General features: G+C 41.5%; 1 protein-coding gene across 2 annotated transcripts in view; it reads left to right on the top strand.

The window, feature by feature from the left end:
• Positions 1–1,990: 1,990 nt before the first annotated feature.
• CDK19 (cyclin dependent kinase 19) overlaps positions 1,991–10,521 on the top strand; it is a 185,160-nt gene continuing 176,629 nt past the window's right edge. For both annotated transcript variants that reach the window (XR_014017232.1, XM_081251249.1), the window contains exon 1: positions 1,991–2,314. Coding sequence is in view for 1 of the 2 variants with exons in the window: in XM_081251249.1 (XP_081107375.1) it covers positions 2,187–2,314 (128 nt within the window). In the remaining variant the exon portion in view is untranslated. The remainder of the gene's footprint in view (positions 2,315–10,521) is intronic.

The following is a 10,521-nucleotide window of genomic DNA, read 5'->3' as shown; positions in this document are numbered from 1 at the left end:
GGGCTCTAGACTGCAGGCTCAGTAGTTGTGGCACACATGCTTAGTTGCTCCGTGGCATGTGGGATCTTCCTGGACCAGGGATTCAACCCGCGTCCCCTGCATTGACGGGCGGATTCTTAACCACTGCGCCACCAGGGAAGTCCAGAAGTATTTTTTTTAATACAAAATATTGATTACTTCTTGGCTCAAAAGTCTTCAATGGCTTTTTATTGCCTATAGAATGAGGAAATCTAAAGCTTCTGCTTGACATATATAGGTCTTCATATTCTGACCTCTGCTTATCTCTCCAGTCTCTTCTTAGCCATCATCTTTTCCTGCCTTAATCTGTAATGTTCAAGCTATTTGCATCTCAGAATATATCAGGTTCTGTCAATGATATATACACATGCCATTCTGCCAGAAATAATTATTTGCTACTTCCCCACTTGTCCTTCAAATAAGATTATTTAAATTTTGGCTGAAAACTACCCCCTTAATGACGACTACCCTGACTCTTCTGGAAGTCCTCCTATTCTACTATTGCTCTTTGTACCCACATAGTTTTTAATTCGTTTGAATGTTTATTTTTTAAACACATTTTAGTCCCTGATGGAAAAGACCAATTTTCATCTGGTATCTCCAGCACTTATCATAGTGCCTGGAAATAACAGAAACTCAGATGCTTCATGATTTACTTCAAGATCTGAGGAAGTTTCCCAGGAAACATTGTTGTAGTAAGTAAACAATTCCCGCCACCCCACCCCCACGCCTCTCTCTAGTTTTCCAGGTTTCTTCCAAAACCTAGTAGGCGGGTCACTACTATTAACTTTCCTTACCACTTCAGGTAGATTGACTATTTCCTGCTCTATGCTCCCACTGAATGTGGTGTGTAAGTCCCATCCTAGCACCAACCGTGTTTAAGATTGCATCCCAAACATTTGCTACGTTTTATGCACGCAGTAATGAATCAACGTTCACCTTGATAAAGGAGACTTTCTTAAACATTCTAGGACAACGTCACCATTATGCATAAACCGTAAAAATCCCTTTACAATCCAACCCAAGTGATTGTTTTCAAAACGCTGCGTTCCGCAGGCGCCTTAATTGTCCTTAGACAGATGGCCAAAAGCTTGGCTGTGGGAATCACATATGGTAAGAGGAGACCATGACTAGAGGGCCAAGAAAAGGATGATTGGCTGACTAGGGCGCAGAAGTTACATGTTCCCTGGCCGATGCTAGAAGTAGGAAACCGCTGAATGTTCAGCTTTTGAAATACGGTTTTTGCATCGTAAAGAAAAAAGGTTATCCTATCAGGAAGAACCTAGCACATCCAATTACCAATCAAGAGTCGGAAAGAAGCCAAAGCCTGGGGATACCCACGCACCAACGAGGACGTCATTCTCTCTTCTCCGCCAATGAGCGGCTGGATGGGGGCGGGGTAAGAGGCGGGACAATTGCTACAAAAAAACAAACAACAATCTTCAGTACAACTGCCCTAACCACAGTCCTTCCCTCGTAAACCGCTGGAGCAAACTCCTGGGCAAGGCGCTTGTTAAACACTTTCCACTCTCCTTCTCGCACGGGGGCAATTATAATAGAGTATCTTCCTTGCACCAGAACAAGCGCCTTCTTTCCACCAGCTCCCACAGACTCGCAGAAAGCACACCACAACTTTGCGCTTTCTACCTTCACAAGAACTGGTGGTAGTCCAACGCTACCTGAGGGGGGGCGGTCTCAGTGCGCAGGCGTGCACGCCTTGTGAAGGTGGGGCTGTAGTGGCCCACGGCAGCCTGGGAGTTGTATTTCCTTCAGCCGCAAAACTCAAACCATTCTTGAGGCATGAGGAACTACATTTCCCAGGAGTCTCCGCGATCTCGGGGAGGGCGGGCTGGTTCGTTAATGAGCTCGAGGAAGCCGCGGCGCGGCCCACCAGGTTCCAAAACAAGGAAATGAAGGGGGGAGGCGGGACTGGGGGTTCCTGCGGGAGCTGCCGCCGCCGCTGCCGCGGAGGAGGAGGAGGTGGAGGAGGTGGTTGCCGCGGCCGCCGAGGAGTCCCTTGCTGAAGGCGGATTGCGGGGCGGCGGGCGGCGCGCGCGCGCGCCCGAGAGGTGGCCCGAGAAGTGGAGCGGCGGTCGCGGGGGGAGGAGGAGGAGGGACTGAGCGGCGGCGGCCCCCGCGTTCCGGTGCCTCTATGGGGAAAGCAGACAATGGATTATGATTTCAAGGCGAAGCTGGCGGCGGAGCGGGAGCGGGTGGAGGATTTGTTTGAGTACGAAGGGTGCAAAGTGGGACGCGGCACCTACGGGCACGTCTACAAGGCGAGGCGAAAAGATGGGTAAGAGCAGGGGCGGGGGGAGCAGGCTTGCTCGGGTCCTAGCTCTGCCCGCGACCGCGCGGGATGGGTGGGTCGGAGCCGGGTCGGGCCGTGCCCGGTGGGCGAGGCGGAGGTGGTCGCGGGGCCGCGTCCCGGGGCAGACTCTGAGGGACGTGGGTTCTGCTCGCCCCCAGCGCGGCCCCGTCGCACCCCTTGAACTCCCGCGGCGCAGCCCGGTCGGGGGGCGTAGGTCCGGTCCTGCGGGGCGCCCTCCGCGTGCATGGAGCTGGCGGCGGGACTCGAGTTGGGACCTCGGTGGGAGGTGGAGTTTGTGGGTGTCTGGTCTCCAGGGGAGACGCGGAGGGCTGGGAGAGCTCCGCCGAGGAGTTGCCGCTCCGGCCTTGGGCTGGTGACGGTCGTGCTGGAACTTCCAATCGGCTGAGCGCCTCCCGGGGGCGGCGGTTTGAAACCTAGCCGAGGAGTCCGTCGGCCGGCCGTGCGTCTGGGTCCTCGCCAGCCTCACGGGTCTGAGCTGTTGGGCACCTTCGCTCTTGGGGCCAGCCAACCCGATGGCCCCTCCGCGTAGTCCCTCAGTCCCAGTCGTGTACCCGGCCACTTCTCCACGCCGCTTTGCCTGCCTCCGATTTCGATTTCTCACGTTCTCAGTTCCGCACCTTCCCTCGAATGTAGGACCTTCAGAGATATAAACCGCGTTTTGCTCGCAGAACTTCAGAGTTCGCTCTGATAGCTCATTTCCCCGCACCTTGGGTATTCTTAGGTCCTCCACTCCATCCTCTACCAAATGACTGCTTGCTGAGGTTTATGGGGCACCTAGATTATCTAGAACAGAATTCGAGTAACACAGAGCTGGGCCTGAACCTTTGTTTTCCTGGGAGTTGAGGGAGAATCGTAGGAACCCCTTAGGAAGCCCTTACTGATTGTTCTCATAGGAGAAGGAGAGCTGCGTTGTATTGAGAATGCCTGTCCTTCGTACTGGAGGGCACACGGCTCGTACTCCAGGACAGGTGGAACCAATTCTCTGCCTGCGAAGGGTGGGTTAAAAGCATTCGTCACCTCAGGGCCCATCCTGGCAGAAGTTTCCCTTCCCCAGAGTTAGGGAGCCCGGGAACATCTGCCTATCCCGCTTAAACTTTAAAGACGATCAAACTGTGTGGATGAGAGTTTTTAGGATCGTAGCGAAACATTTCTGAATGAATTGAATATCAGCCACAGTGACATTAGTAAGACCTGAAGTGCTGCTTATCGTTCTGCACACTCTCTGGGTTGATGAACTCTAGGACCAAAGTAGGTAGGGGGGTTTGTGTATGTGTGCGCGCGCGGGTGCGCGCGCTTGCTGATTTTATACAGGGAAGGAGCAAACACAACTTTATAAACTTTTATCATAAAGTATGGTAAAAACTACAAGGTACTTTACAAGTGTAAAGGATTATTATTATTGCAAATGATTTTTTCTCGTTGTAAATGAACGGGCCCCATAGTACTCAGTTGTTTGTAAACTTTACTCGTAATTCCTTAGTTAATTGCCAGGTGTCCTTGGTTGAGTGTCTTGGAATGTGAAGTACCATAATTAACTTGTGTTTTGTCTTTGGAATATCCACTCTGCTTGTTATACTGGTGTTCCTGTGGGAATCTTATCAGATATATTTGGGGAAAGCACATCTAGCTTTCCTATTTTGGCAGTGGCATTACAAAACAAATCAGAGGTGGTGTTTTTCATACTCCTCATGCTAACTTTATAATATATTTGGAGTGGAATTTTAAAAATGTATTTTAATTCTGTTTTTTAAAAAAGTTTTTTTTTTTTTTTTTTTTTTTTTTTTTTTTTTTTTTAGCAAGCAGCTTTTAAGAAAAGTTAAATTCTGCTTCTGAATTTTGTTTGAATAGCACGGGCTACAACAAAGAACAGATAATTTAATTCCCGCTTACATTTGTTCTTTTTGAATATTTTCCCCTCTAATACAATTCTTGATTTGAATACACTTCCTTCTTGAGTGAAATTTGTTTAATTAGAATTAATAAAGCTTCTTTAGTAGAGTAAGATCAGTTTGTATATCTTCAAAATATATGCTTTTTAAAAAAACTTTAAGGATCTGAAAGCATTACTTTAAATCACTAAATTACATGTAAGAAAAATCAGTATAAAGGTTTTTTTCTTGGACCAAGAGTCTAGTTGAGATTTAAGGCTTTATGGTAAACACCCACGTCTCTTGTGGATTGGTAGCAGGATTAGTTTTATGTTCATTGATACCGGCGATTTGAAAGAACAGAAAGTTTTTAGTGATGGTTCTAAACTGATACAGATTCGCATAGTAAAGGATTTTACACTCTGATCATGGTAAACTACAGTATAGCTCTTTCCAGAATTTATTTTGGTTAACTCAGATGTATAATGCTATTTTAGGGAGCAAGAGAGAAATCATGTGAGTGACTTAAAGAGGAACTATTCTGGTGTATGTAATGTAGCATATAACCCCAAAATTGTTCAGGTCTCTAGAAGAAACACTGGAAGAAGTAATGTAACATAAAACATCATTAGAAAAGCCTCTGCTTATAGTTTAATACTAGAGTTTACAGAACCTTAGAATGTTGTTTCCCTTGAAATATGACTTTAACTTAGGCTGTATTAATTATGCTACATAAATTTATAATGGACTGGAAATGCAAGATTTACATCTGGATTTTTCACCTTTAATAAAAACGTTATTTGTTCCATCTTTTTGTTTTGAAGGAAGGGGGTCTTTTGACCCAACTATCCTTTTTTTTAAAAAAAAAAATCAGGCTTAGAAGTTATTCTTGAAGAGAAACCAGTTTAGAATATTTCTAGACTTTTTATGAGCAAGAACTTGTAATACAGTTTTCAACATTAGGAAAAAGTCACATAACAGTATGGTTACAAATCTCAAGACCATATTTATCAAGTTTGAAACGCTTCTTGTTTTGATTGATAAAGGAATATTGTTAAAAAGTTCTTTTGTGAATAAGAGTTTCAGGCAAACATGATTCCATAGACTAGTGTTATGTCTGAAAACTGTTGTACCCAACAATACTACCATTCAACTTTGCAGACATTCATTTAGTCTTTTAAACCACTCCAATAAAAGAATGCTGCTTTTTGGAGTTATTTTGAAATATAGTAATTGAAAGTGAAATGGCTGACAGTTATCTTACTGAGTTTCAGTTTTGCCTTAGGGTTTCAGATGAGAAGTAGTTGGTAACTACATGTCTTAATGTGTGTCATGAATCCTTCACAATAAATGTAGTGTGTTTTTAATGGGTTTTTCACATTTTGTTCGTAGTTAAAATAGATAATTGTATTTGCATTTTTTTGGAGACCTCCCAAAGATTAAAGATGTATCACCATGATCATAGTATTTTAGAGCTTTCAAGAGTTTCAGATCATCTAGTCTAATTTCTTCTTTTTACAAATTAGAAAACCAGAGCTTTTAGAGGTTGTCATGCCCATAGTCTTGGCAAAGACAAGCCTGTAATCCAGATCTCTTGACTCTTGAGCTCTTGTATTTCCTAATGTGTTTTCCCTCCTAGTACCTTGGGAGAAAAAACAAAAAAGACCACATTGCTTCCACTTTTGACAACCTTATTGTATAAACTTCTTCATGCAAAGGGTACTACATCTGTACCGAAAAATATGGAAAAGGGAAAGTATCACATATCAGGGGCATTTTAAAAACGTAGGAGCTCAGGCCTGGAGATTCTACCACATGCAGTTGCTTCTCTTCATCTGGTTTCTCTTCATCTTCAGTCTCATTACTTTTGGCCATCATCTCTGATTTGCATAATAGCCGAATTGGTCTCTGCCATTAGTCTTCCCTCACTGTAGTCCAAGATCCAAGTTGCTGCCAGTGTTACAAAATAAAATCAATCATGTCATATCTCTTCTTGTAAAGCTGTATATTCTCTGTGGCTCATACGGTTACATCAGATCTTAATTCCCTAGTTTGGCGTGTAAAGCCATTTGCATTTGGATCTTAAAGTCTTTAGTCTTTACAGCCTTTACGCCTGCCACCACCTCCCTCCTTTTTTCCCAGTGTGTTCAAGCCATATGCTTCTGTAGCATTCAACTGCTCATTTTTTCCCTAGGATTTGCTAAGTCCTTTTCATGTCTCATTTTCTTTTTCTGCACTCAAACCAGAATGGTGTTGCTCTGCCATTCCTCTCTCTTCCTTCCCCCCTCCCACAAACCTGGGAAAGTCCTGCTCCCACTTCAATACCCAATTCAAATAGCTTTTCTTCTAGAAGTCTTCCCTTAGTTACCCAGTGTACTCATTATCTGTGCTTCTGCCCTTCTTGTTCTTATGTGTATAATATCACTGTGATACTAGTCTGCTCCATAAACTATTAACTACAAATGGATCATCATCATCCTGTTTCCAGCAACTTGTACAGGGTTGGGTATGTAAGCACACTCAAAAATTGTTTTAAATTAAAAAGAAAATGCCCTAAATTGGAAAACATGTATATATTTGTTCTGGTAAACATACTTAACTGGTGTTTTCAGTAATTGTTTTGAAAACCTGAAATATGGGGATGCTACATGAGATAAGCAGTTCAATGTAAATATTTATGTAACATTAACTAGGTCTAGTGTAATTTTTTCTGTAAGAAATAATGTGCTGCTTTTCAAGAAAGTTGATACATTTCTTTTAATAGTTTAATAAGTAACATGAGTAATTTTTTGAATTATTAAGCACTTTTTTTCTTCTTAGGCCAGTTCTTCTAAAATTGCTAGACTGTAGTAATCTGTCTTCTGTGCTTTTACTAGTGATGTTCTAGAGATGCTTAGAAAACGTCAGCGTTCAAACATATTTTAGGAAATTTTCTGATATTATGGATTCATGTTAAAAAAACTAAATACTTTTATCACTTAGTAAATCAAGTGGACATCAGCTTGTTTAATTGGTTCTTTATGCACTGCAAGCCTTCAAAACTTTGTTTTTGGAGCCCAGGGGAATGTTCTTTTCAATGAAATCTGATTGTCTAGAGCACTGGCTGACAAACTTTTTCTGTAAAGAGACAGAAATGAAATATTTCAGGTTTTGTGGGCCATACCTACCATCTATGTCACAATTAGTTGAATCTGTCATAGTAGTGCCAAAGTATCCACAGACAATGTATAAATGAATACAAATTAGAATGTGTTCCAGGAGGGGAAAAAAAAAAAGGTGGTGGGCTGTATTTGGCTCACAGGCTTTAGTTTGCCAGCCCTTAGTCTAGAGCAGTGATGTCCAGTAGGACTTTCTGCAATGATGAAAATGCATCTGTGCTGTCCAGTATGGCAGCCACTAGCCACGTGTGGCTCAAGAAATGCAGTTAGTGTGACCGAGAAACTGGCTAGTAGCTATTATATTGGACTTCTCAGGTTTAGAGTTTTTTGGAACAAGTGGCTTAGCAACACAATTCGTAAATCCATGAAATGACCTTTTAATAAAAATGTATAACTGATGGTGTGGACAAATGAAATAGGAAAGTTTGTATTTTTTCTTTCAACTAATAGAAAATTTGAGGCTGAAATAGTTGGATAAAGCAAACTAATACTTGAACTGAAAAGCTGTCAATTTGTGAATGGAATCAATCAAGGATATTTGATTACTTTTCAAAAAAAAGTATTTCATTTTACAAAAAGAGCATATGTGTTTAGTAAGTAGTAAATGTGTATGCATAAAAAAGCTTATATAATCTGGTTGCCACCCTCCATGTTTTGCCAAATCTGTAATCTGTGATACATTCAATGTGTTTGTTCCGAGTATTCTGATGCTTCAATAGATTCTTCAATGGCAAAAAAAAAAAAGATTATACAATGTACTGTAAGCCTTCCCTTTCCCAGTCACCCTTTTCCCTTTCTAGAGGCAACCATTCTTGGTTTTCCTTTTTAGAGAGATTTTCTTGGAGGTATGTGTGTTTAATGATAAATGGTAGTGTGCTGTACTGTTCCTGCTGTATATTTTTTTTTTTCTGTTTTTTTTTTTTTTTTTCTTTCCCGGTACGCGGGCCTCTCACTGTTGTGGCCTCTCCCATTGCAGAGCACAGGCTCCGGACGCACAGGCTCAGTGGCCATGGCTCACGGGCCCAGCAGCTCCGCGGCATGTGGGATCTTCCCAGACCGGGGCACGAACCCGTGACCCCTGCATCGGCAGGCGGACTCCCAACCACTGCGCCACCAGGGAAGCCCCCTGCTGTATATTTTTTAACCTTGTATATAACCTTGAAGATCATTACATATCTTATGTACAGAGATGCCTAGTTCCTTATAATAGTTTCATTATATTACATTGTATTGACTTACATACATTTAACTATCCCTCTTGATGGACATTTAGGCTGTCTCCAGTCTTTTGCAAGCACACTGTGGTGAATATCCTTAGTAGGTACAGTATTTTGTGCATATTAGTATTGCTGTAAGTTAAGTTTCTAAAAGCTGCTTACTTTTGGAAGTAATGCCTTGAAGTGATCTGCAAATATGGTGATGTACCTGATCTAAATCTCTAAAGACTGGAGACAGGAGGGCTGAGAATAAGGAAGAGAAATGTTAAGGCTTTAAAAATAATAATTATTAATACATACAAAATGAGTTCTAAATTATTAGATTACATAGGAAATGCAAGTTACTGTTTTAGCAGCATGGGAAAGACATGTCAGTTTTAGATAGGAAAAAAGTAGATCAATGGAAAGGGTTTTTTTTTTTTCAGTACAGTGGATGTCAATATTGATAAATTAAGAATTTTTACTTTTGTGTACTATATTTTTGAACTGGATATACTGGATAAAAAGTTAATATGTGATGTTAAATTGTGTGTTTTGCAAAATTCTGAAGTAGTGTAGTGTGGGTTAGACATCAATATAGAAGGCTTGAAGGCAATATATTGCATTTTGGAATTTTCTTGGTGGTAAATGATTAGACTAAGAGTACTCGACTAATGTGTTTTTAAAGATCAACTTGTTTGTTATCTTGTGATATTGTGACTATATAATTTAGTGCAGCTTTGGATTCCAAAATAAAAAGACACTTTGAACATTTTGAATTACCAGCATGACTATTTCTTTGAAAACAGGTAGTTTTTAAGGTCTAGAACCATAAAGAGGTAGCTAACAGAGCTATTTAAAGATTTTTGTCCATTTATAAATAGCTGATAGTCCAACACTTCCTGTAATAGCCATTTTGAGCATGCATTGTGCAGGATAAAAGAGAATCTCGAGAGAGAGGACAGGATGTAATTCAAGATACAAGTGTGCAGCAGTAGTTTTTTATTGAGGGTGTGAGTTCTTATATAGAAGTGGGTGATGGATCAAAGAGAAATAACTTGTAAAGTCCTCAAATAATTTATGTCCTCATAAAATATCTTTAATTTCTAATAGAGTCAGCCTTTCTAAAGGAAAAATATACCCTCCTTACAGAGGCTTTGAACTTGTATATTTTCTGTTTAAAAATATTATTTCAATGAGACTTTGTGGTTGATCTCAGTTACTAAGATGAATGTGATCAGCATATGGATTTAATTACCAGGTAGGCCAGCTAACTTTGTTTTGTTCTGTGATCACAGACTAAAGCCCTGTCATGGCAAACTTTTGCAGATATCTATAGATATTTACATTTGGACAGAAAGGTAAGTCTATGGCTGCTGGAAAAATAAGGTAAAACTTTCACCTCATAGGTGGGTTAGTTGCATCTTTCTGTAGAAAAGTTATTTTAGTTATGATTGTTAAATAAGCTCATTGGTGAGAGACCTAAGCAGTTTGAGGCACAAACTATTGTTGCTTTTTACAAAAGTTAGTTTCCTTTTCCCCTTTCCCTTTTACAATTATATTTGCATTTTTTAAAAATTAATTAAGTAACATTTTTGGCTGCATTGGGTCTTTGTTGTTGCATGCAGGCTTTCTCTAGTTGCAGCGAGCGGGGGCTACTCTTCCTTGCGGTGCGTGGGCTTCACACTGCGGTGACTTCTCTTGTTGCAGAGCATGAGCTCTAGGCGTGCAGGCTTCAGTAGTTGTGACATGCAGGCTTAGTAGTTGTAGCTCGCGGGTTTTAGAGCGAAGGCTCAGTAGTTGCGGCACATGGGCTTATTTGCTCCACAGCATGTGGGATCTTCCCGGACCAGGGATCGAACGTGTGTCCCCTGTATTGGCAGGTGGATTCTTAACCAGTGCACCACCAGGGAAGTCCCTAATTATATTTGCATTTTAAGAGTGACTTA

Source organism: Mesoplodon bidens (genome assembly GCF_964165515.1).
Source record: "Mesoplodon bidens genome assembly, chromosome: 12".
NCBI classification, from domain to species: domain Eukaryota; kingdom Metazoa; phylum Chordata; class Mammalia; order Artiodactyla; family Ziphiidae; genus Mesoplodon; species Mesoplodon bidens.
This window is presented reverse-complemented; position numbering and strand designations above follow the sequence as displayed.